General features: G+C 43.4%; 1 protein-coding gene across 2 annotated transcripts; it reads right to left on the reverse strand.

Annotated features, from left to right (window-relative positions):
- Positions 1–8,097: 8,097 nt before the first annotated feature.
- On the reverse strand, positions 8,098–27,483 carry LOC115160949 (sterol 26-hydroxylase, mitochondrial). 2 transcript variants are annotated; one of them, XM_029711512.1, is made up of 9 exons: positions 27,076–27,483; positions 20,690–20,880; positions 16,092–16,291; positions 14,749–14,946; positions 11,844–12,007; positions 11,386–11,552; positions 10,978–11,059; positions 10,433–10,645; positions 8,098–9,544 (listed from the first exon to the last, which is right to left on the reverse strand). In XM_029711512.1, the coding sequence occupies exons 1-9, from the start codon at positions 27,316–27,318 to the stop codon at positions 9,422–9,424; spliced, it is 1,581 nt and encodes a 526-aa protein (XP_029567372.1). In that variant the 5' UTR covers positions 27,319–27,483; the 3' UTR covers positions 8,098–9,421. The 2 variants fall into 2 exon arrangements, with proteins under 2 accessions (XP_029567372.1, XP_029567373.1); XM_029711513.1 differs by lacking the exon at positions 20,690–20,880 and having other exon boundaries at positions 27,076–27,163.
- Positions 27,484–27,888: the final 405 nt, after the last annotated feature.

The following is a 27,888-nucleotide window of genomic DNA, read 5'->3' on the forward strand; positions in this document are numbered from 1 at the left end:
ACACAATTATCAAGCTATGACAAAGAACACTAGTTAGAGCTGGCACAAACCGGCTCAAAGCGCGTAACAAATGAGACAACATGGAGATAAGGAATAACAAAATATATTTATTTAACTAAAGTAAACTAAATATATTTACCAATGGTGTGTGTAGTCAGTAATCAGTAGTGTAAATGAGTGGTTGCGTGCATAAATGTGATAATGAGGGGTGTTGAAAGGTGCAAACGCAAACAACAAAAACAGCCACAAAAATGCCAAAATCTGTGTCTGCATGGAGAGAGTCTCCTCAATGAATGGGGAAGAGGTGCATTTATCCTGGGACACACCCACGCCCAGGTGTGTCCCATTTCACTGACGACCCTCCGGCTCTGCCCACCGACATCCTATTAAGGAAAACAAGAGCAAAGAGAAAGAATTCGGCAGACAGAGTGGGAGGGTTGTCACACCCCCCCACATAAAACCGGGGACCAACAAAGACCCCGGAACACCATACCAGTCACAGAACAAATTGATCCAGCCTTTACATCCACTTGCCCCAGCCATCCTCGTCCTCCCCAGACCTCAGCAACCTTTGCGGACAGGAAGCAAACTTTAAGAGGAAAGAAAACGAGACCAGAAGGGAACAGACAGGAGCGGCAGAACAGGACAATACCAGACCCAAAATAAGTGGTCAGTCACGTGGACATTCAGGAACAGGGCGCACGAGAGAGTGCGTTAGCAATGACATTATCAGTCCCCCGGATGTGCCACACATCAAGATGGAATGCTTGTAAAAATAAACCCAATCTCATTATCCTCTGATTAGGACACATCGTGGACCTCAAAAAGGTGAGAGGGTTATGGTCGGTGTAGACCACAATAGGTACTACTCCTGACCCGACATACACTTCGAAGTGTTGTAGCGTCCATATGAGTGCTAGCGCTTCTTTTTCAATGACCGAGTAGCTCAATTGATAATGGTTAAACTTTTTGGTAAAGAAGCTAACAGGCCTCTCAACCCCAGAAATATCTGCTTGCAGCAAAACTGCACCTAAATGACAAATCCATGCAAGGAGCAGCCAGCACCGGAGTTGAGGTAAGCAACCTCTTTGCATCTTCAAAAGCCTGTTGACAATGAGAAGACCATACATAAACAGCCTTAGCTTTCAGCAAATCTGTCAAGGGAGCGACCACAGTAGAGAAGTTCCTACAAAAACTACAGTAATAACCAATCATTCCCAAGAAACGCATCAGTTCCTTTTTAGTAGTTGGTGGTGGAAAAGCATCAATAGCTAACACTTTAGCCCAAACAGGACGCACTTCACCCTGCCCAACCACCTTTCCAAGGTATGTAACAATCGCCTAAGCAAACTCACATTTAGCCAGATTGAGCGTGAGGCGACCCGCAGCAAGGCGGAACAAGGCTTGAATACGGGACAGATGTTCCTCCCAAGTATCTGCATATATCACTTTATCGTCCAGATAAACAGGGCACCCAGCCAGACCGGAGACAACCCATTTCATGAGTCTCTGAAAAATGGCAGGTGAATTACGCAGGCCGAAACTCATCACCGAATACAAGTACAGATCAGAGGGTGTAATAAAGGCAAAGATTTCAAGTGCCCTACTCGTCAGTGGCACCTGCCAATAGCCCTTAAACAGGTCAAATTTGCTCACAAACTTAGCTGCGTCCACTTGATCTACGCAGTCCTCCATCCGAGGAAGAAGAAATGAATCTGGCTTAGTGACACCGTTTACCTTACGGTAGTCCGTACATCTGTTTGTCCCATCCGGTTTACTGACCAAGATACAGGGAGAAGCCCAACTGGAGAAAGAAGGCTCTGCTATCTTACTCTTCAGCATGTACCTGACCTCAGCATCCAGACAACAGTTTCTCTGGAGAAACTCTATAGAACCGCTGACAAATGGGGTCAGCATCTCCAATGTCAATATCATGTTCTATTAAGTTTGTACGTGTAGGTGTATCAGAAAACAAACCTGTAAATCTCAGAATCAGACCAACCACCTCTTTCCGCCCATCAACAGGTAGATGAGCAAGAAGGCTGTCTAAAATATCCAGTGTCTCTGAATTTTTCAATCTACCCTGCAGTATCTACTTGCACATTCATCTTCTGCACATCTACCATTCCAGTGTTTAATTGCTATATTGTAATTATTTCGCCACCATGGCCTATTTATTGCCTTAACTTACCTCATTTACACTCACTGTATATAGACTTTTTGTTTTCTTTTGTTCTACTGTATGTTTTGTTTATTCCATGTGTAACTGTTGTTGTATGTGTGGAATTGCTATGCTTTATCTTGGCCAGGTCGCAGTTGCAAATGAGAACTTGTTCTCAACTAGCCTACCTGGTTAAATAAAGGTGAAATAAAAAAATTAAAATGCAATCGTCGGGACCAGGAACATCTTCTTCCTCATGCACGAACCTAGCATGACAAGAACCCAGGGAAATAACGGTGTCAGCCAAAAGAACAGGTTTACCGTCCACTGTTCACTCTCAAAGGAACGTGCATAATAGGGTTTTAACAAATTTACATGGCACAGTTGGTGTGCTTTTCTCCGTTCTGGAGTGGCAACTAGATAGTTTTGCTCAGTGTACTGGCGCACCACTGTATATGGACCTTGAAACTTGGCTTGAAAAGGAGAACCGACAATTAGCAGCAGAGCAAGAACCTGGTCACCTGGACAACAGTGACGAGGCTCAGTTCGCCGATCAAATATGCCCTTCATCCTCTCCTGTGAAGATGATAGCTTCTCTTTAGCCATTTCACCAGCAGCGTTCAGGCGTCGCCGGAAATCACACACATACGATAACAGGGACTGAGGGGGCTCGGGAGACTTCCAGTCATCCTGGAGAACAGATGGAAGTCCACACACCCCATATCCAAACACAAGGTCATTTGGACTGAAACCCATGCTCTCCTGTGAAACCTCCCTAGCGGCAAACAGTAACCAAGGCAACCCCTACTCCAAATCCATCTCAGTACAATAAGCTCTCCATAAGACTTAGTGTTTGATGGAAACGTTCCAGTGCTCCTTGACTTTTTGCGTGATAGGCGCTAGACAAATTGGGTTTAATATGGAGCTGTTGGAGAACCTGACCAAACAGATTAGAGGTGAAATTGCATTCGTGATCACTCTGAGTGACCTTAGGGATTCCAAACAGTGAGAAACTGAGTCAAAGCTTTTAACAGACTTAGTCATGATAGACAAGAGAAGATAGGCGGCAGGAAACCTAGTGGTCTGACACATCACAGTAAACAGATAATTACTACCCTTTTTAGAACGAGGCAGAGGACCAACACAGTCAATAATCAGATACTCAAAAGGTTTGCCGAGTACAAGAATAGGAAACACTGGTACCTCCTTAATAGCTTGCTTAGGTTTACCAGTTAATTGACAGGTGTGACAAGTTTTGATGAACTCAGAAACATCCCTTATTAACCTAGGCCAAAAGAAATGTCTTAATATGCGATTGTAGGTTTTCCTCACACCCATATGTCCAGCAACATTGTTGTGGGAAGTTGTCAACACCAACTCACAAAGCTTAACTGGTACAACAACCTGACTAATCGCCTCCCCCAGAAAACAACTACCATGAGACACCCACTTTCTCATCAGGACATCCTCTTGGAGAAAATAACCATGTGCGACATCTCCCAACTGTTCCACAGGCACAATTTGGTTACACAACTCTTCTAATGTGGGGTTAGTCCGTTGCGCATTGATTAGATCGGAGCAGGATACAGATAAGGGGATAACAGGGAAAGCAGTGACAGACTTCTTTGTGGTATTCTCGTTAGTCGGGGCAGTGACTAGTTCGCCACGGCTCACAACTCTAACCGCTCTTGTTGCAGCTTGATTTTAGTACGCTCCAAATCCTGTTTAAACGCCAATTCCTTTTCATACTTTACACGGTCATGCTCTAGCTTCTCGCGATCACGCTCTAACAGAAGCAGTTCTTCCTGCTATTCAAAAATAAGACTACTAGGACTAACCGATGGAGCGGTCATTGTAACGTTACGGGGAGACAGCGAGTCCTCAGCAGAGGCTGCCCCAGTGGTAACTTCAAGAATACCACTCTCCATCAGATTGACCTTCAATATTAACCTAATAGAATGTTAGACGTTTATCACTAATTTAAACCTGGTAGTGTTCAGCAACCTTCAACAGCTGTTCTTTAGTACATAATTCTAACAGTTCCTCTGATGGAAAGCGAATGAACTCGTCTACATAAGACGCCATTGTCACAAGTAAAATTTGATATATCTCACTCTTCCCCTCTGCTGAGCACACCAGACCACAACCAGAGAAATGACAATCACACTGGGCACCACAGAGGAAAGATGAGATATTTGGAGCTTCCCCAAAACCTACAGTAACTCAACCCTAGTCTTCATGCGGATTTGCGATGGGTAATTAAACACTGTCAGATTCCCCCAAGCCACAAATGTGCCCCTGAGACAACTGCTCAGTCCACAGACACCACAAAAATAAAACAAAATTACCATGCCCAACGTTTACCAAAATGAAACACGTCGCTAAGCCTAACAGGGGGAAAAGGCTATAGCTCCAGGTAGCAAGTTTCACTACCCTACCCAAATCTCCCACTGAGGTACACCGCCGATTGTACTCACCTCCTCGGACCGATGTCCCAACAGCAGTAGAGCAAGAGTCTCCAGCCTGGGGAGGGGCCTGGAAACTAACCAATGTACTCTCTCCAACACAGCACACAACAAACTATCCACCGCAGTGGCAAGTTTACCAAACAAACAAACTAAATCAGTACTGGGCACCAAACATTACAACTCAAATCTGTAACAAAAGATACAAACAAAGCACCTACAGAGTTGAACATTAACGCCACGTTTTCTCCCAAACACAACACACATACTAGTAAGCCAAATGACAATGATATTAGTCCTTCATAATGTAACAAAGTGCTATACGCCAAAATGTCTAGGAACCAACCTTATGATCCTGGACGAGCCCCCACTTGTCACGAACCGGCTCAAAGCACGTAACAAACAAGGAGACAACATGGAGATAGAGAATAACAAAATATATTTATTTAACTAAAGTATACTAAATAAAATTAACAATGGTGTGTGTAGTCAGTAATCACTAGTGTAAGTGAGTGGTTGCGTGCATAAATGTGATAATGAGGGGGTGTTGAAAGGTGCCAAAGTAAACAGCCACAAAAATGGCACAACCAAAATCTGTGTCTGCATGAAGAGAGTCTCCTCAACAAATGGGGAAGAGGTGCATTTATCCTGGGACACACCCGAGCCCGGGTGTGTCCCATTTCACTGATGACCCTCTCGGCTCTGCCCACCGACATCCTATTAAGGAAAATAAGAGCAAAGAGAAAGAATTCGGCAGACAGAGTGGGAGGGTCGTCACAGAGCCCATTGTAATAAAAAACAGTGGGAAGGTCATTGGAGAAAGCCAGAAACCCCTTAGTGACATCTATAAAAAAACAAGGAAGAAGGGGGAACAAATAGCCTTGAACATTATGCACATACTCCATGACCAGTACAGTCCCCTACCCTCCGGACGCAGATATACTGTAGATCTGTCATACAATTCTGAGAGCAGCTTCTCGTTTTAATACATATTTTTTTAATATGTGTATATATAGCCTGTGATTGCATAGATTGCTTCTAATCTAAACTGTTATACTGTTAATGTTTCTGTGTTCTATTTTGCTATGTTGTTAAGTGTCTTGTATGTATCACCCCGTCACCGCTCATGAAGTTCACTCTCAGGAAATAAATGTTTCTTGAATTGAATACTAGGGAAACATGAATGACAGGACTTTTACTGAATATATTTTGTGATAAAAGACTCTTCAGTATGCATAAGACTTATCTAGTCTTACTATCCACGGCTTGAAGTCACCATGCTTGGTGGAGAAAATCTCACTTTTTCTGTGGTTCTGACTAAAGGGAGTACAGCTTAGACCGGAAGTTACTTTTTTGTAGCAGGTTAAGATAATTAACGTGGCAGGTTAGGAGACTTAGGTTAAGGTTAGGAAAAGGGTTAGGGTTACAGTAGAGGGAAAAAAGTATTTGATCCCCTGCTGATTTTGTACGTTTGCCCACTGACAAAGAAATGATCAGTCTATAATTTTAACGGTAGGTTTATTTGAACATTGAGAGACAGAATAACATTAAAAAATCCAGAAAAACACGTCAAAAATGTTATAAAAGGATTTGCATTTTAATGAGGGAAATAAGTATTTGACCCCTCTGCAAAACATGACTTAGTACTTGGTGGCAAAACCCTTGTTGGCAATCACAGAGACCAGACATTTCTTGTAGTTGGCCACCAGGTTTGCACACATCTCAGGAGGGATTTTGTCCAACTCCTCTTTGCAGATCTTCTCCAAGTCATTAAGGTTTCGAGGCTGACGTTTGGCAACTCGAACCTTCAGCTTCCTCCACAGATCTTCTATGGGATTAAGGTCTAGAGACTGGCTAGGCCACTCGAAGACCTTAATGTGCTTCTTCTTGAGCCACTCCTTTGTTGCCTTGGCCGTGTGTTTTGGGTCATTGTCAAGCTGGAATACCCACCCACGACCCATTGTCAATGCCCTGGCTGAGGGAAGGAGGTTCTCACCCAAGATTTGACGGTACATGGCCCCGTCCATCATCCCTTTGATGCAGTGAAGTTGTCCTGTCCCCTTAGCAGAAAAACACCCCCAAAGCATAACTCCACCCCCATGTTTGACAGTGGGGATGGTGTTCTTGGGGTCATAGGCAGCATTCCACCTCCTCCAAACACGGTGAGTTGAGTTGATGCCAAAAAGCTCCATTTTGGTCTCATCTGACCACAACACTTTCACCCAGTTGTCCTCTGAATTATTCAGATGTTCATTGGCAAACTTCAGACGGGCCTGTATATGTGCTTTCTTGAGCAAGGGGACCTTGCGGGCGCTGCAGGATTTCAGTCCTTCACGGCGTAGTGTGTTACCAATTGTTTTCTTGGTGACTATGGTCCCAGCTGCCTTGAGATCATTGACAAGATCCTCCCGTGTAGTTCTGGGCTGATTCCTCACCATTCTCATGATCATTGCAACTCCACGAGGTGAGATCTTGTATGGAGCCCAAGGTGGAGGGAGATTGACAGTTCTTTTGTGTTTCTTCCATTTGTGAATAATCGCACCAACTGTTGTCCCCTTCTCACCAAGCTGCTTGGCGATGGTCTTGTAGCCTATTCCAGCCTTGTGTAGGTCTACAATCTTGTCCCTGACATCCTTGGAGAGCTCTTTGGTCTTGGCCATGGTGGAGAGTTTGGAATCTGATTGATTGATTGCTTCTGTGGACAGGTGTCTTTTATACAGGTAACAAACTGAGATTAGGAGCACTCCCTTTAAGAGTGCGTTCCTAATCTCAGTTTGTTACCTGTATAAAAGACACCTGGGAGCCAGAAATCTTTCTGATTGAGAGGGGTCAAATACTTATTTCCCTCATTAAAATGCAAATCAATTTATAACATTTTTGACATGCGTTTTTCTGGATTTTTTTGTTGTTATTCTGTCTCTCACTGTTCAAAAAAACCTACCATTAAAATTATAGACTGATAATTTCTTTGTCAGTGGGCAAACGTACAAAATCAGCAGGTGATCAAATACTTTTTTCCCTCACTGTAGCTAAAATGCTCTCCTAACCTGCTATGAAAAGTCACTTCCGGTCATGGCTGTACTCTCTCTATTCTGTGGCACGTTATATTACAGTAGCTTTATGCCAGTGTAACAACAGTGTAATATCATACTGTTACAGATTGGTGAGTAAAGTAGTAAAACAAATAGTGGAACTGTGGAATTGTGGAACCTCATAATTAAAGATTTTCAGCAGTACAAGCTGTTATTCCACAGTAGCATCTCTAGTAGTGTTGAGGCTAAAGGCCTGCGTCCCAAATGGCACCCTATCCACTATGGGCCCTGGTCAATGTCAGTGCACTAGGGGATAGGGTACCATTTGGGACTTTGCCAGCTTTCATCCGACAAAGTCCAAACTGTCTTATCAATCATTGTAATACTAGAGAATGTCCTCAAAAGGAATCTCTGTGAAAAGTACACCAATACATCACAAAACTGTCTAAAAGGCATTTTATTGTGTTACATTCATTTAGAACGTCTTCAATACTGAATCAACAGCATAACTTTGTAGGTAATTATACATCTATAATATTAAGTGCATTTTCATATCACATAAAATACATTTTAAAATCATATAACTTTTAAAAAGAACATACAAATTAAACAGTGTTTATTAGCAACAAATAACACATAGCCTCACCTAGAGCAAGACAGTTGTTAAATTAAACCTATCTACAGAAATAAATGTTAAAATAATGACAACACTGTCAACAACAGGGTCTTACTGTGGTCTCGCTGTCTTGTGGTCATGATGTTACACAAAATCTGTCCATGAAAATAAGCACACAAAGTAAGGAATGTTTGTATGGAGGCCAATCAGTGTCTAATTTGGTCATCAAAATGTTTTATTGCTAATTGATGCTTATTTGATTAAATATACGTTTCTTGATGCTTAGGTTGTTACAAATGCACTGATATAAGTGCATTTGGCATTTCGGGCTACTTTGAGTTGTGCCTGTGTCATAGAGATAGATAGAGGACTCATCATGGATATTCGCTTTGGCATATATTATACGCTTTAGCATGACATTGCCTTTGAGGGCTTCCACCATTTTAAAGTAGTCAATTGGGTGTGAATTCCTATGAGTTGGGAGTCCATGCTCTGTCGCAGCCGGCCGCGTCCGGGAGACTCATGGAGTGGCGCACAATTGGCCCAGTGTCGTCCAGGTTAGGGGAAGGTTTGGCCGGCAGGGATGTCCTTGTCCCATCGCGCCCTTGCGAGTCCTGTGGCGGCCTGGGCGCAGTGCACGCTGACAAGGTAGCCAGGTGTACGGTGTTTCCTCCGACACATTGGTGCGGCTGGCTTACGGATTAAGTGGGCATTGTGTCAACAAGCAGTGCAACTTGGTTGGGTTATGTTTCGGAGGACGCACGGCTCTCGACCTTCGCCTCTCCCGAGTCCGTACGGGTATTGCAGCGATGAGACAAGACTGTAAATACCAATTAGATACCACGAAAGTGGGGAGAAAAAGGGGTAAAAAAAAATACAAAAAAAATTAAATAACAAAAATAAATATATAATAGCACAGATACAAAGATGAGTCTTCTATCTATCTCTTTGGCCTGTTGTTCACACACATATCTGCCCTTTCATTGGCTAGAATGCCCTCACCTGATCTGGTTTCCTCCTTCATCTTTGAGGACATATATTTCCATTGGCACAGCGGTCACTTGTCTATCTTGTCAATATAATATACAATCTTTCACACTAATGTGGTTTATAGGGAAATTCCTTCTGCTGCCATTGGTTCCTCTTGCTACTGGACTGTCCTATTAATAAACTGCAGGTTGATTGGGGTAGCAGGGACAAGAAGGGTTCTTGTGATTGGCTTAACTGTGGCTCCGGCAGGATCTGCACGTATTTCATAATGTTTTATCAACTGGGAGGACAGAGAGAGGAAAACATGTTGACATTAGTATGTTATTGTCCTAGTCTGAGAGAATATCAGCTATCCACGTGTTCAATGGAAAGATATATACTGTACATAATAGATAAAAGGAACAAAAACAAAAACTCATGAATTGCACAATAACCTAGAAATATGAACTCTCCTAATTGGGAAATTAATGACAATGTTTTATCACAATGTGTCATGACAGTTGAAACATTTACAGTAAATAGATCATGAGAAAGTCATTGTTTTATCCTATTATTGAACTGTGTCTCTGAATCAATAAAACATATGAGAACACTATACAGGATCTTAAAGGCTGGAGGTTTGAACTCCTTCCTTCCAACAATCCAAGTTAAGTTAATGATTACATATTCTTTGCCGACAGACAGATTCATGGTATCACCATGTATCCAGATGGGATGAATCAGACCAAAGGTGAAGGTCTGGTCTGCCATGTTTTCCTTCCAATACCAAAGCTAACAGAGGAACACCACAACAAGTTGAACCAGATTCTACAAGACTGTTACTACAGACTACAGCAACACTAACTAACTTAATCAATGTCCTGGTTTTGGGGCTAAACAGTTGGTTAAACTTACTGTAGCTTTAACCTCTCAACCCTCTAGAGTCACTGTCAAATGAAATATGAAAATTGGTGTAGGAAATGTATTACAGACAGAGGATGCTGTATTGAGCCCTGACCATTACCAGATGCAGAAAATCTAGCTTTGTAACAAGTGGTCAGCATCCCTAGCTACTATTACAGTCCTACATAACAACAGAAGAATGCTGTTTGATGAAGGGTAGCTACTGCAGGGGTAGCTGATGCTATAACAGTACTATACAACTACAGAACAGGCCTGGAAGTCTTACCCTTGAGAGGATGAGGTACATCTCCAGCTCGGCCACCCTACGGCCCAGGCAGGCCCGGACCCCAAAACCGAAGGGCACTGAGCCGAAGGGGTGCTGGTTCTTCTTGTCTTCCCCCCGGCCCCCACGGAGCCAGCGCTCTGGCAGGAAGGCATGGGGCTCCGGGAACACTGTCTGGTCATAGGACACGGCATAGTGACACAGGTGGAACAGGGTCTGGAACAGAGAGATGGAAAGAAAGGAGGAGAGAGAAGGGATGGAGGGAGAGAACAGAAGAGAGGAGAACAGTCAAACATAGCCGCTCTCTAACTCTGATTAGTGGTATACTGTATAATTGTTTGGTATGAGCGATATTGACAAACCAAAACTCTACCCTGGATTTGAACTAAATAAAATATTGAATGGTGAAAGTGCATGTATATCTCTGGATAAAACTGAATACACAAGTGTGATCGGATCTCCTCTACATACAGGATGAAAAGAAAAGTAATTCAATTCACCAATAGCAACCATTTCCAACAGTACAAGATGACAAAAGTAAAACTCACATTTTTGGGGAAGAGGTGGTCCCCCACAACTATCTCATTTTCCACATTGATGCGGGCATTTCCTGGTACTACTGGGTACATCCTGAGGAGGGAGAATACAAGAAAGTCACTAGGAGTAGAGAGTGTAGTGGAGTTAGTTTCGACTGCAGAATAAAATGCTAAAATATAGCTCTATGTGGTACATCTTCGAGAGAGAAAGGGATTGACTAATTTGACTAATTAACAAGAAATTAATAAAAAAACTACACATAAGCACATTGGCGTATAATGAATTTAACAACTCATTATAATTCATTATGAAGACCTCATTATGAATATAATAACTTTAATAACCCATTATTCATTTTATTAATTAGTGAATTTACTGAAAATGACCTGAGTGGGGATGACAGATGACTAATAACATACCGTAGTGTCTCCCTGACAACAGTCTTAAGCCATGGCATTCTGGCAATGTCATCACTAGTAGGCACCTTGTCCCCCGGGCAGACACTGATCACTTCCTGGTACAGCTTCTCCTGGATCTCTGGCTCCAGGGCCATGTGGTACAGAGACCACGAGATGGTGTTGGACGTCTGGAGGATACAAAAACAATTACAATAAGAATAGGTTGTGAGCTAATAATATTGTACGGATACTGTTATGCTGCAGTTGTAACTGTACATGACGAAGTTAGCTAATGTGGTTATGTTGCAAACATTCATTCAGCAAATCACAATCTAAAGTGGCTGAAATTAAGAAAAAAAAATGCCTCCCACCAGCTCATCACCCCTTTCCCCACCTGTTTCCACCCTACTGTGAAACAGCTCCTCACTGGTATTTTCACACACACACACACACACACACACACACACACACACACACACCGTGTCGACCCCAGCCAGCAGTAGCTCAGTGATGGAGCCCAGTATCTCAGTGACAGACATCTGTTCGCTGACAAGGAGGTGTGTGAGGTACTCTCCCTGCACCGGCTGGCCCAGGCGCACCCTCTCCTGGATCTCCTCCATCTTCTGACGCACCTGCTCCTCTGCTGCATGGGGAGAGAGCAGAGGTCAGAGGATATAGCAACCAGCACAAAGACAATATAGATGCTTAGGGTGAATCTCAAGTCTTTTCTCAATTCCTTGTGTAGCAGATAGGGATCTGTGAAACTCAAATTCAGCCTGAAGTGTCCCACTTGCTCTGCAGAATAGCTTGCTTTTCGGTGGCACAACTGGGTAAGACGCTTCAGGAGGGCAGTTACAGGTGTTTGCAAGTGAGAGGTCCTGTGTTCAAGCCTCAGTATGAGCTGAATCAGGAGAAAGTAGGACTGGCTAAGCAAGCAGCGTGACATCCTTTACACTTGCCTCCTCAATCCTCGCCTTCTTCTCAAACCATCAAACAAGAGTGAGGAGGGCATTGGATGTTCTTCTCCCCACTCACTTCCCTCTGATGTTCTGAGGAGGAGGCAAGGAGAGGAAGCGAATAACCGAGGAAAGACTTCACCCTCGCTATGGACCTGAGTCATGATGGGATGTTATTTTTGCTCATGTAGGATATCTGCCACTAGATGGCGATATACTACACTGTAATATGACTTAGCCTATCATGCACCCTGAGCTCAACCCAACAAGCCAAGGATTGTCAGAGTGAACTTTGCTTATTGGGGCAAGTCTCTTGCCAGGAGCAGTGCACCTGTTTGATTTGCTTAGAGCTGAAACACAGCCATTGAACTTTTGAAACCTCTGCTGAAAGTAAAGGAGACGGCATTGTAGGGTATGTGAGGGCACTCACTCCTTTTACATGAGAAATCAAATCAAATGTTATGTCACATGCTTCGTAAACACGGTGTAGATTAACGGTGAAATGCTTATTTACTGGTCCTTTTTCAACAGCGCAGAGTTAAAGATGAGAAAAATGAAAATAGTGACACAAGGAATAAATACACAGTGAATAACAATAACGAGTAAAAATTAACATGGCTATTTACAGGGAGTACCAGTACCGAGTCGATGTGCAGGGGTAGCTATGTACATTTAGGTAGGTTAAACTTACTAGGCAACAGGATAGCCAATAGACAGTAGCAGCAGCGGGAAGCCATTAAATTAGCTATTTAGCAGTCTTGTTTAGCAGTCTTATGGCTTTGGGGTATAATGCTGTTCAGGGTCCTGTTGGTTCCAAAGTCAGTACACTGGTATCGCTTGCTGTGCAGTAGATAGGAGAACAGAATATGGCTTGGTTGGCTGGAGTCATTGACCATTTTCTGGGCCTCTCTCTGACACCGCCTGGTATAAAGGTCCTGGATGGCTGGGAGCTTGGCCCCAGTGATGTCACTACCCTCTGTAGCACCTTACGGTCGGGTGCCTTGCGGTTGCCGTACTAAACGGTGATGCAGCCAGTCAAGATGCTCTCAATGGTGCAGCTGTAGGACTTTCTGAGGATCACTACAGCCCTGTCGATGTGGATGGGGGCGTGCTCGCCCCTCCATTGCCTGTAGTCCACGATAAGCTCCTTTGTCTTGCTGACATTGAGGAAGAGGTTGTTGTCCTGGCACCACATTGCCAGGTGAAAAGGGAGTACAGGGGGGGACTAAGCACACACCCCTGAGGGGCCTATTTAAAGGTCTTACTCACATCGGCTCCAGAGAGCGAGATCACACAGTCATCTGAACCATGCTCTTATGCATGGTTCAGTGTTGCTTGCCATGAAGTGAACATAGAAGGCATGTAGCATATCTGGTAGGCTCGCGTCGCTGGGCAGCTTGTGGCTGGGTTTCCCTTTGTAATCCGTGATAGTTTGCAAGCCCCGCTACAGGCATAGTAGGATTCGATCTTAGTCCTGTATTGATGTTTTTCCTGTTTGATGGCTTGTCGGAGGTGTTCGCGGGATTTCTTATAAGCATCCAGATTAGTGTCCCGCTCCTTGAAAGCGGCAGCTCTAGTCTTTAGCTTAGTGCGGATGTTGCCTGTAATCCATGGCTTCTGTTTGAAGTATGTACGCACGGTCACTGTGGGGATGATTTTGTCGATGAACTTATTAATGAAGCCGGTGACTGATGTGGTAAACACGTCAATGTTGTTGGATAAATCCCATAAAATATTCCAGTTTGTGCTAGCGAAACAGTCCTGTAGCTTAGCATCCGCTTCATTGAACCTCTTCTTCCGTATTGAGCATGTCACTAGTACTTCCTGTTTGAGTTTTTGCTTGTAAGTAAGAAGCAGGAGGATAGAGTTATGGTCTGATTTGCCAAAGGGAGAGTGAGGGAAGGTCTTGTGTGCATTTCTATGTGTGGAGTAAAGGTCGTCTAGAGTATTGTCACCTATAGTTGCACAGGTGACATGCTGGTAAAAAATGACGTAAAGCAGATTTTAGTTTCCCTGCATTAAATTCACTGGCCACGAGAAACACTGCCTCTGAATGTGCATTTTCTTCTTTGATTATGGCCATTTACAGCTGGTTGAGAGCGGTCTTAGTGCCAACATCGGAAAGTGTGCTGATGATGTAATATAACATCAACAACATTAACACATTGTACCATTTGCATGTTTCACATGCGAAACAAGTGAGTGCTCTCCAAATATACCCTACATCCCACCCCTCACTTGCTTGCATGTAGTAGAGGTTACTTAAGTTCATGGCTATGTGATGATGTGTTATGTTGTGAAGTTTTACTGTGTAACTTTTTTAACTATTTTCTATACGCGATGGAGCATGTGATGCAAAACTAATATCTGCGCAATTGTGAAACATAGCATGATTCATTCTGGAAATCAAGGCTTCTGGATCACTCACCAACTTTGAACAGGTGATCCCAGACAGCCACAAAATGTTTCCAGAAGGGGAGGTATGGCCAGGTGGACTTGGGGAAGAGAACGATGATGGGGGAGAGGCGAAACATCTCTCCTACTGAAACAATGAACTTCTGGGTCTCTTCAGGAACCTCCTCATTCAGACAGCCCAAACGGGTCTCAAACAGCACAGAACAGATCCCTGAGGACAGAGACAAACAACGGTAGCAGTTTATTTAAATGTATATAGATTAGATAGATCTATACTTTATTGATATCCAAATGCATCAAATTCAATGCCAGTAGAGAAATAAGCAGCTATTAACTTAGAAAGTGCATGGTAAAATGGTAATTACACAGTTATAACCTATGAATTACTTGTTTGTTTCTTTAGGACCATGTCATGAGTATGATGACATTATGTGAGGTTAAAGGGTACATTACAGCATCAGGATGGCAGTTTACAGAGTGTATGACGGTGATTATGTCACATCATACAATCGCGATATGCGAGCAAAGACCATAGTTCGTATCGAGTACAGGGGTGTCAAACTCATTCCATGGAGGGCCGTGTGTCTAGGATTTTGGGGTTTTCCTTTCAATCAATTCCTAGACAACCAGGTGAGGGAAGTTCTTCACTAATTAATTACCTTAATTCATCAATCAAGTACAAGGTAGGAGAAAAAGCCCACAGACACTCTGCCCTCCGTGGAATGAGTTTGACTCGTGATCTAGAACATCCAGATAGACATTTTTCATCTCTACTGCCCTTGACCAAATGAATACGATGTCCTTCAAAATTATAATAAGAACTGCCTACCTAACAAGGTAGTCAAACGATCAGCTACTCAGTATCTACTCAACTTCCAAGGCTAAAGATCACTATGCAATTACTTCAAGGTCATCACTTTCTAACAGATATAGCCGTCCACAACCCTCACAATGACCTTGTCCTTTCACATTCACACGTTTCTCCCAATTCACAGAAAACAAATACCAAAGACACAGAAACACTTGCACCTGTGCCAGAACGTAGCGTCAAAATGACATAATTATAAGATCATGATGAGGACAGCTTTTTATACTTCATGAAGCAGATATCAGTTCCTCGATTGTTCTAAGATTTTCCTTTCTAATGACTAGACCAGGGGTATTCAAATCTTACCCTACGAGGTCTAGACTATTTCTGGCTCTGTTCAACCATGTAATTAATTGCACCCACTTGGTGTCCCAGGTCCCTGATTAGAACAGAAGAATTTTAAAAAGCAGTGGAACTGTTTTAGAGGTCCAGATTTTAATCTGATGGGGACTAGAAAATTATTACAGACAGTCATTTCCTCTGTTAACCTTCAAAGGCGAACTTGTAGAGTTCTCCAGCCAGGTCGTTCACCATGACCCCTTCTCCCTTGGTCTCCCTGAGCCATGCCACCTTGTCTATGAAGTCTGTAACCACGTCATTGATGGCGTTGGTGTAGGCTGAGACATGCTTGGGCTTCAGCATCCGCGGGTTCAGGATACTCCTGATCCGCTGCCACTGAGCACCCATCCTGTAGTATAGACACAAACAGAATCATGCTTTAACATGGAGAAGAGATGTATTGTATAGTAATTTGAAACAAAGAAGAACTGTTTCAGAGAGAACATGCAAAACACCCATAGGTAGGCAGACCCTCTCATGTGTGCTGTTTTCCATTGTAACTGAGCTCCATTTCCATTTAATCTAACATTTCTACCTTAGACAACTTGTTATGTACAGAGGTAGGATCTTAATTTGATCACTCTTTTGTTGCCTAGAATTTTCCACACCACAGGAAATGCAGATGAGCTTTGTGATTTAGATAAATTCACTGAAAACAAACACTTTATGCCACTTTACCTGTTATTTCAACTTGTTGTGACAACTTGTGACAGAGTGATGTACCACTGACATATTGTTGTGTTCAAAAAGTGACACAATCGATTTGTGCTGGATGTGTCAATGGGTTCGTACATGCATAATCTATGACCAGAATAACTATTTTACCTCATTTAGCCACAAAATCCCTAGTTTGAAAGCAACTGTTTTTCTGAAAGCAGTGCTGCGCCATTTTCCTGAAATGTGGTCCCACGTGTGCCAGCCCCTAGCGATTTGAGTTCTAGCCAATGAGCCTTAGCCCTTCGCCATTTGAGTGACAACTAGCAAGATGCACACACAGCAGAGCGGGAGAGAGAGCAATGACATGGTGCGCATATCTGCACATATGTGACGTAGTACGCTATTTTTCAGGGACCACTTTTGGCTTGTGAGCGCTACTTTCAGAACTACTGGCTAAAAAGTATTCAGAAGTACCAGAAAATCTCTTTAACCTATCCCCCAGATGCACCACAATCCTTCGCTACTACAACACTGGTTCAAGCACGACATGATGGATCATGCTGAGGTTTTATGTCCTAGGTTTTGTGTTTCATGTACAGTCTGGCTCATCTAGGCTCTGTATGCAGCCCATGGTTCAAGTGTTTGTGCTTGTCAAATTCTTGCGCATTGTCTTGTGCATGTTCCTACTACAACACTGATATTTCACTGTGGTGTTGGGACAAGCAACACAGGAATAACTACATACCAGTGGAGTGACATTCATACTCCACAAGACTTGCAACCAGAAGACTCTTCCCAGTCCCTATAACCAAAACGAATTCAAGGCAACGCACAGTAATGTATAGAGCCATGATAACATTAAACTCCTTGCAATCTCAAATCACTCAAGCAAGCAGCCAAAGCAGCAAAATTTGCTTTAAAAAACAAGTAAAACAGCACATCACAGCACAACGCCTCTGACCTAAATAGCTTGTAGCATCTCCCTCCTGAGAATATCTGGTATTTGGGCTGAAGTTCAAGATAAGGTGTGCCCTTGGCATTAGGATATTAGGGCCTGTTCAGAGAAAGTAATTGTAAGCAAAGCCTCAGTAGAGTAAGGATTTCAGTCATGCTCCGTATGATATGATAGTCTGCTCAGCTCACTGACTAGCTGATGTCTTGAGAATCTCTCAGGTTGTTTAAAGAACATTGGTGAAGTGACATTAGGATTTCAGGTCCTGCCTTAGTAGATCAAAGTATTATTGATGTATGATTGTTAGGCTTAAGGGTATGAAGTGTGTATTCTTATTTTAAATTTAGGAAAGTAGTTCTGTCCTTGAGTTGTTACCTACAGTGCACTTGGAAAGTATTCAGACCCCTTGACATTTTCCATATTTTGTTACGATACAGCCTTATTCTAAAATGTTTTAAATCGTTTTCCCCCTCACCAATCTATACATAACACCCCATAATGACAAAGCGAAAACAAGATTTTAGGAACTTTAGCAAATTTATTGAAAATAAAAAACTGCAAAATACATTTATATATAGTTGAAGTCGGAAGTTAACATAAACCTTAGCCAAAAACATTTTTCACAATTCCTGACATTTAATCCTAGTAAAAATCAGTTAGGATCACCACTTTATTTTAAGAATGTGAAATGTCAGAATAATAGCAGAGAGAATTATATATTTCAGCTATTCCCAGTGGGTCAGAAGTTTACATACACTCAATTAGTATTTGGTAGTATTGCCATTAAATTGTTTAACTTGAGTCAAACGTTTCGGTTAGCCTTCCACAAGCTTCCCGCAATAAGTTGGGTGAATTTTGGCCCACTCCTCCTGACAGAGCTGGTGTAGCTGAGTCAGGTTTGTAGGCCTCCTTGCTCGCACATGCTATTTCAGTTCTGCCCACAAATTTTATATGGGATTGAGGTCACTTTGATGGCCACTCCAATACCTTGACTTTGTTGTCCTTAAGCCATTTTGCCACAACTTTGGAAGTATGCTTTGGAAGACCCATTTGCGACCAAGCTCTAACTTCCTGACTGATGTCTTGAGATGTTGCTTCAATATAGCCACATAATTTTCCTGCCTCATGATGCCATCTATCTTGTGAAGTGCACCAGTCCTTCCTGCACCAAAGCACCCCCACAACATGATGCTGCCACCCCCGCGCTTCACGGTTGGGATGGTGTTCTTCGGCTTGCAAGCCTCCCCCTTTTTCCTCCAAACATAACGATGGTCATTATGGCCAAACAGTTCTATTTTTGTTTCATCAGACCAGAGGACATTTCTCCAAAAAGTATGATCTTTGTCCCCATGTGCAGTTGCAAACCGTAGTCTGGCTTTTTAATGGTGGTTTTGGAGAAGTGGCTTCTTCCTTGCTGTGCGGTCTTTCAGGTTATGTCGATATAGGACTCGCTTTACTGTGGATATGGATACTTTTGTACCTGTTTCCTCCAGCATCTTCACAAGGTCCTTTGCTGTTGTTCTGGGATTGATTTGCACTTTTCACACCAAAGTACGTTTATCTCTAGGAGACAGAACGCGTCTCCTTCCTGAGCGGTATGACGGCTGCGTGGTCCCATGGTGTTTATACTTGCGTACCATTGTTTGTACAGATGAACGTGGTACCTTCAGGCATTTGGAAATTGCTCCCAAGGATGAACCAGACTTGTGGAGGTCTACAATTCTTTTTCTGAGGTCTGGGCTGATTTCTTTTGATTTTCCCATGATGTCAAGCAAAGAGGCACTGAGTTTGAAGGTAGACCTTGAAATACATCCACAGGTACACCTCAAATTGACTCAAATAATGTAAATTAGCCTATCAGAAGCTTCTACAGCCATGACATCATTTTCTGGAATTTTCCAAGTTGTTTAAAGGCACAGTCAAATTAGTGTATCTAAACTTCTGACCCACTGGAATTGTGATGCAGTGAATTATAAGTGAAATAATCTGTCTGTAAACAATTGTTGGAAAAATTACTTGTGTCATGCACAAAGTAGATGTTCTAACCGACTTGCCAAAACTATAATTTGTTAACAAGAAATTTGTGGAGTGGTTGAAAAACGAGTTCTAATGACCCCAACCTAAGTGCTACAAGTCCATGGTGCTTGCCTACGGAGCTGTGAGGGGAACGGCACCTCCGTACCTTCAGGCTCTGATCAGGCCCTACACCCAAACAAGGGCACTGCGTTCATCCACCTCTGGCCTGCTCGCCTCCCTACCTCTGAGGAAGCACAGTTCCCGCTCAGCCCAGTCAAAACTGTTCGCTGCTCTGGCACCCCAATGGTGGAACAAGCTCCCTCACGACGCCAGGACAGCGGAGTCAATCACCACCTTCCGGAGACACCTGAAACCCCACCTCTTTAAGGAATACCTGGGATAGGATAAAGTAATCCTTCTAACCCCCCCCCAAAAAGATTTAGATGCACTATTGTAAAGTGGTTGTTCCACTGGATATCTTAAGGTGAATGCACCAATTTGTAAGTCGCTCTGGATAAGAGCGTCTGCTAAATGACTTAAATGTAAATGTATGAAAACTTCTGACTTCACTGTAAATGTAGGAAAGCACGCATAAAAATATATGTAGTTCTGTCCTTGTCTATTCATGTTATGTATTATGTCATGTTTTATGTTTTGTTTGGACTCCAGGAAGAGTAGCTGAAGCTTTATGGGATCGTAATAAAATACTAAAATACTAAATACTAAATACCCTGTCTGTGCAATGACAGTAGCCTGATCCTAGATTGTACTGTATAGCCAGCTCCTACACTCTTAAAACAAAGAGTTCCAAAATGGTTCTTCTGCAGTCCCCATGGGAAAACACTTTTTGGTTCCAGGTAGAACCTCTGTGGAAAGGGTTCTACATGGAACCCAAAAGGTTTCTACCTGAAACCAAAAGCATTCTACATGGAACCAAAAAGGGTTATTCAAAGGATTTTCCTATTGGGACAGCCAAATAACTTTTTGGTTCTAGATAGCACCTTTTTTTCTAAGAGTGTATGGCCCTTGTCATGACCATAGGAGTTGGCACGGCCGCACAAACAGATCTGGGATCAGACTACAATGAAAGGGCCTGGGACTGGGTTTGCACTGTCTACTCACTCTGTGAGGGGCCCATAGGCGTGGTTCCTCAGCTCGCGGTAACTCCTCCAGTGGGGCATGTCCGTGCGGGTGGGATGGCGGCCCTCCTGTCTCAACACCTGCTCAATCAGCTCAGCACTGGCCACGTTCACTATCACCAAGGGCCCGTAATTTGACTTCCACAGAGGGCCATAGATCTTGCTGTGTTCAATCTGGGGGAGGGGGGAGAAGAGCATAATTGCAGCATGATGCCTACAGTAAATGCAAAACAATTTTATGGAATGGTTTTGATAAATGAGTGCATGCATGGCACATCTGGCTCTTCTGGAAAGTACAGCAAGACATAATAGTCCTGGGGCTCCATGCAAGATCTCACCTCATGGAGTTGCAATGACCATGAGAACGGTGAGGAATCAGCCCAGAACTACACGGGAGGATCTTGTCAATGATCTCAAGACAGCTGGGACCATAGTCACCAAGAAAACAATTGGTAACACCCTACGCCGTGAAGGACTGAAATCCTGCAGCGCCCGCAAGGTCCCCCTGCTCAAGAAAGCACATATACATGCCCGTCTGAAGTTTGCCAATGAACATCTGAATGATTCAGAGGACAACTCGGTGAAAGTGTTGTGGTCAGATGAGACCAAAATGGAGCTTTTGGCATCAACTCAACTCGCCGTGTTTGGAGGAGGAATGCTGCCAATGACCCCAAGAACACCATCCCCACCGTCAAACATGGAGGTGGAAACATTATGCTTTGGGGGTGTTTTTCTGCTAAGGGGACAGGACAACTACACCTTATCAAAGGGACGATGGACAGGGCCATGTACCGTCAAATCTTGGGTGAGAACCTTCTTCCCTCAGCCAGGGCATTGAAAATGGGTCGTGGATGGGTATTCCAGCATGACAATGACCCAAAACACACGGCCAAGGCAACAAAGGAGTGGCTCAAGAAGAAGCACATTAAGGTCCTGGAGTGACCTAGCCAGTCTCCAGACCTTAATCTCATACAAAATCTGTGGAGGGAGCTGAAGGTTCGAGTTGCCAAACGTCAGCCTCGAAACCTTAATATGACTTGGAAAAGATCTGCAAAGAGGAGTGGGACAAAATCCCTCCTGAGATGTGTGCAAACCTGGTGGCCAACTACAAGAAACGTCTGACCTCTGTGATTGCCAATAAGGGTTTTGCCACCAAGTACTAAGTCATGTTTTGCAGAGGGGTCAAATACTTATTTCCCTCATTAAAATGCAAATCAATTTATAAAATTTTTGACATGCGTTTTTCTGGATATTTTTGTTGTTATTCTGTCTCTCACTGTTCAAATAAACCTACCATTAAAATTATAGACTGATAATTTCTTTGTCAGTGGGCAAACGTACAAAATCAGCAGGGGATCAAATACTTTTTTTCCCTTACTGTACATACATACATTTTTCAGGAATCCCAAGCATGGCTTTCTACAGTGTGGCAGGACTAATGTGATACAGTGCCTTCAGAAAGTATTCACACCCCTTGACTTTTTCCACATTTTGTTGTGTTACAGCCTGAATTTAAAAATGATTAAATTGAGATGTTGTGTCACTGGCCTACACACTATACCCAATAATGTCAAAGTGGAATTATGTTTATAGAATTATTTTCAAATTAATAAAAAATGAAAAGCTGAAATGTCTTGAGTCAATAACTATTCAACCCCTTTGTTATGGCAAGGCTAAATAAGTTCAGGTGTCACGTTCTGACCAGTAAAAGGGGTTATTTGTTATTGTAGTTTGGTCAGGGTGTGGCAGGGGGTGTTTGTTTTGTGTGTTTCGGGGTTTTTGGTTTATGTTCTAGGTTATCTATTTCTATGTGTTTATCTAGCCTTTCTATTTCTATGTTAGTTTTGTCAATGACCTCCAATTAGAGGCAGCTGGTTGTTGTTGTCTCTAATTGGAGGCCATATTTAGTTGTGTTTGTTTTCACTTGTGTTTGTAGGTGGTTGTTTCCTGTATAGTCTGTGCACCTTACGGGACTGTTTTCGTCGTTTGTTTTGTTTAAGTGTTTTTTCCTTCAATAAAAAAGATAAATATACCCGCTGCATTTTGGTCCACTCCTTACGACGAACGTTACAGAACCACCCACCAAAGAAGGACCAAGCAGCGGAGGAAGGAGCAGCAGGAGAGCTACTTGGAGTCGTGGACATGGGAGGAAATATTGGATGGAAAGGGACCCTGGAGGTTGGCTGGGGAGTACCGGCGACCAAAGGAGGAACTGGGGCAGCTAAGGCAGAACGACGGAGGTATGAGGAGGCAGCCCCCAAAGGTTTTTTGGGGGGGGCACACGGGTAGTTTGGCTGGGCCAAGGGTTAGCCCTGAGCCAACTCCCCGTGCTTATTATGGAAAGCGTTTGGCGTGGAGAGCACCGTGCTATGCGGAAGTGCGCACGGTCTCGCCCATCTGCACGCATAGTCCGGTGTGGTCGATACCAGCCCCCCGCAAGTGCCATGCTAGAGTGGGCATCCAGCCAGGAAGGAGTATGCCTGCTCAGCACATCTGGCCACCAGTGCGTCTCCTAGGCCCAGGCTACCCTGCGCCTGCTCTATGCACGGCAGCCATCATTCCTCAGCACAGCCCAGTTCGCCCTGTGCCAGCACTCCGCCCGTGCCGGGCTACAGTAACAACTCAGCCAGGACGGGTTGTGCAGGCTGTGCGCTCCAGACCTCCAGTGCGTCTTCAAGACCCAGTGTATCCTGTTCCTGCTCCTCGCACTAGACCTGTGGTGCGTGTTACTGTTCTGGCGCCTCCAAAGCCAGCCCCACGCATCAGGCCTCTAGTGCGCCTGCCCAGTCCAGAGCTTCCGGCGACAGTTCCCCGTCCAGAGCTTTCGGCGACAGTTCCCCGTCCAGAGCTTCCGGCGACAGTTCCCCGTCCAGAGCTTCCGGCGACAGTTCCCCGTCCAGTGCTTCCGGCGATGCCCTACAGTCCGGAACCGACAGAGACGGCCTACAGTCCGGAACCGACTGAGACAGCCCATAGTCCGGAGCCCGCAGAAACGGCGCACAGTCCAGAGCCCGCAGAGACGGCCCACAGTCCGGAGCCCGCAGAGACGGCCCACAGTCCGGAGCCCGCAGAGACCTGCCCACCTGCCCACTATTCAGTAACACTGAATAGATCGTTATCAATAAAACGTCGCAATATTTGATTTGCCTGCTTGGTGGCAAGGAGACCACAGCTCCGCTAAAACCATGGACAACTGCGTGCCCCTTTTTCAAGGGATTGTTAAATATACTACAGTCCGGAACCGACTGAGACGGCCCACAGTCCGGAGCCCGCGGAGACGGCCCACAGTCCAGAGCCCGCAGAAACGGCGCACAGTCCGGAGCCCGCAGAGACGGCCCACAGTCCGGAGCCCGCAGAGACGGCCCACAGTCCGGAGCCCGCAGAGACGGCCCACAGTCCGGAGCCCGCAGAGACGGCAACACATCTTAGCCCAGAGCCTTCAGCAGTGGTCTACAGCCCTGAGCTTTACATTTACATTTTAGTCATTTAGCAGACGCTCTTATCCAGAGTGACTTACAGTAGTGAATGCATACGTTTCATAAAAAGAATTCTCCGTACTGGTCCCCCGTGGGAAACGAACCCACAACCCTGGCGTTGCAAACATGCTCTACCAACTGAGCCACACGGGATCAGTACGGATCAGCCTTCAGCGGGGGTGGGCAGGTTAGAATGGGGACTAAGGCCGGAGCCAGAGCCACCTCCGTAGTTGGAGGATTGGGGGGGGGGGGGGGGGGGTGTAGCACGGGAGCCGTCGTTGACGGTGGCCACCCTCCCTTCCCTCCCTTTAAGTTGGGGTTAATTTTTGTGGGGTTTTTGTTTTGAGGTGCATTCGGGGTCTGCATCTTTGGGGGGGGGGTTGGGGTACTGTCACGTCCTGACCAGTAAAAGGGGTTATTTGTTATTGTAGTTTGGTCAGGGCGTGGCAGGGGGTGTTTGTTTTGTGTGTTTCGGGGTTTTTGGTTTATGTTCTAGGTTATCTATTTCTATGTGTTTATCTAGCCTTTCTATTTCTATGTTAGTTTTGTCAATGACCTCCAATTAGAGGCAGCTGGTTGTTGTTGTCTCTAATTGGAGGCCATATTTAGTTGTGTTTGTTTTCACTTGTGTTTGTAGGTGGTTGTTTCCTGTATAGTCTGTGCACCTTACGGGACTGTTTTCGTCGTTTGTTTTGTTTAAGTGTTTTTTCCTTCAATAAAAAAGAAGATGATAAATATACCCGCTGCATTTTGGTCCACTCCTTACGACGAACGTTACATCAGGAGTAAAAATGTGCTTAACAAGTCACATAATAAGTTGCATTGACTATGTTTAACATGAAATTTTGAATGACTACCTTATGACTAACTTAAATTTTAAAAAGCAGACATTGAATATCCCTTTGAGCAAGGTGAAGTTATTAATTACACTTTGGATGTTGCATCAATACACCCAGTCACTAGAAAGATAATGGCGTCCTTCCTAACTCAGTTGCTGGAGAGGAAGGAAACCACTTAGGAATTTCACAATGAGGCCAATGGTGACTTTAAAAGGAGAAAACAGGATGGATCAACAACATTGTAGTTACTCCACAATACTAACCTAAATGACAGAGTGAAAAGGAGGAAGCCTGTACAGAATAAAAATATTCCAAAACATACATTCTGTTTGCAACAAGGCACAAAAGTAAAACTGCAAAGGATGTAGCAAAGAAATTTGCTTAAATGTCCAGTTTACAAAGCTTTATGTTTGGGGCAAATCCAACACAACACATCACTGAGTACCACTCTTTGTATTTTAAATCATGGTGATGGCCTCATGTTATGAGTAGGCTTGTCATCGGCAAGGACTATTACGTTTTTTTTAGGATAAAAATAAATGGAATAGAGCGAAGCACATGCAAAATCCTAAAGGAAAATTTGGTTCAGTCTGCTTTCCAATAGACACTGGGAGACAAATTCACCTTTCAGCAGGACAATAACCTAAAACACAAGGCCAAATATACACTGTTGCTTACCAAGACAACATTGAAAGTGGCATAGTTAGAGTTGAAAATGGCAAGACTTGAAAATGGCTGTCTGGCAATGATCAACAACCAATTTAAAAGAGCTAGAAGAATTTCTTTTTTCTTGTGAAAATATTGTACAATCCAGGTGTGCAAAACTCTTAGAGATTTACCCAGAAAACGCACAGCTGTAATCGCTGCCAAAGATGATTCAAACGTATTGACCCAGTGGTGTGAATACTTATGTAAATTAGATATTTATGTATTTCATTTCCATTAAATTTGCAAATATATATTTTTTTTTATTCTCCCTTATGGGGTATTGTGTGTAGATGGCCTTAATTTAATCCTTCATCTTAATCTTCAAGCATGTCAAATTGATATATACATGTGAAATGTCATGAAATATTGCAATTAAGGATCTTCAGAAATCAGTAATTTGGATAACAATTTGGGCATATTCTTAGAACAATTTTGTGAATAATTTAACATCTTTATACAGTATATCTGGCACATCCGCCTTATTTGGCTGTGTATTCTATATCAATCACTGTGAACATTTATGATTTTATTGGGCATTATACAATTATATTTCATACATTTATGGTCATGGGAAATTGATCCAATAAGACCCCATTAAATTGTTTGGAGGCCATATTAGAAAAAGGCTTCTCGGGGATTAATGCATGAATCCTGTGGTGTATCTACAAATCTTTTTAAAACCCTATTCTAGCTGTGCGGGTGCAATTTGGTGCTTCTATCACTAAAGTGGAATTCTAAGGCAAAAAAATGTATGCACAATATGGGCTATTTTTAAACAATAATTGTAGGTGGTGCTTTCAAAGTTGTTTTTATTATATATCATTTGAAAGGTAATTTCGTGACTGTTCAGTACCACTTGTCAAACAAGTGTAAAATGTATCTTTTTTTTTTTAAAGCAATTTATACGGGTACATCTGATATGTACCCTAGAGGTCAAAGGTCAAAGTCTATTGACCTGGACATTGCAAAAATATGCCTAATGGATAGCTGTGAATCTAAGCTTTCCAATTATATACGATTAAACTGTATACATGACAAATAACTTGTTGTATACTGACGTTGTTTGCCAATGGATAAAATACCTATTGGAAAATGTAATGGGATGGAGGGATGAAAGCAATCAAACAAAGCTGCCATTGCTACACTGCTATCATACATTTTGTAACTCTATGGACAAAGAGCTTCAAGAAAATCACTATGAAACATCGTCACACCACCCCAAATCAACCTGACCGAACCCCTGGCACACGGACTAGGAGATTAGACATAATAATACGCAACCAGTGTGGTATAACACTGGCAGCTAGGTTTCGCAATGCACTGTAATAACACTCTACAGCACTTACTTGCATTTGATGTGTTGTCTGAAAATACCCTTTCCCGAAAAGCCAATATAAAGATCTCAGAAAACTAGGCCCATCCAAATCATCTATAGTTTTCTGTTTATTGTTGTCCCTCACGATAGTGGTAGAGGCATCGCGCCGCCTGTCACTAATGTAGGTTAACGTCGGTGTCACTCTTTTAATCCCGTTCCTATTCTCCTGTGTACAAACACGCAGTCCGATCTGTAATAAAGATCTGCTAAACATGTTGACGCATAAACTGTCCTTCCGACTGCTGGAAAGTGTAGTCTGTTATTCTTATCCGTACGACTGAGCTCTCTCCTGCCTATTATAATGGCCACTTGTTTTTATCTACTGAGTGAGAGCGCAGCCAGCCATCCAACTGCCACTGTTGTCCTAATTTTTCAGAACGCTAGTGAACTTTGATACCGTTTATTGTCGGCTATCCATGTGAACTCCCCTTTACTGCCAGAGGAAACCTTTCCCTACAGTCCAAGGTTACAGTCAGTGGCTAGAGCTCTATAAATCATCAAAGGGGCTTTAGTTTTTTTTTTTTTTAGATACCCCTACCAGAGGTAGAACAAAGCACAATCATGTTTTTTTCACATCTCTAATCAAATCAAATTTATTTATATAGCCCTTCGTACATCAGCTGAAATCTCAAAGTGCTGTACAGAAACCCAGCCTAAAACCCCAAACAGCAAGCAATGCATGTGAAAGAAGCACGGTGGCTGGGAAAAACTCCCTAGGAAAAACTCCTGAGAAAGGCCAAAAACCTAGGAAGAAACCTAGAGAGGAACCAGGCTATGAGGGGTG

This window comes from Salmo trutta, chromosome 24 (assembly GCF_901001165.1).
Source record: "Salmo trutta chromosome 24, fSalTru1.1, whole genome shotgun sequence".
Taxonomy (NCBI): domain Eukaryota; kingdom Metazoa; phylum Chordata; class Actinopteri; order Salmoniformes; family Salmonidae; genus Salmo; species Salmo trutta.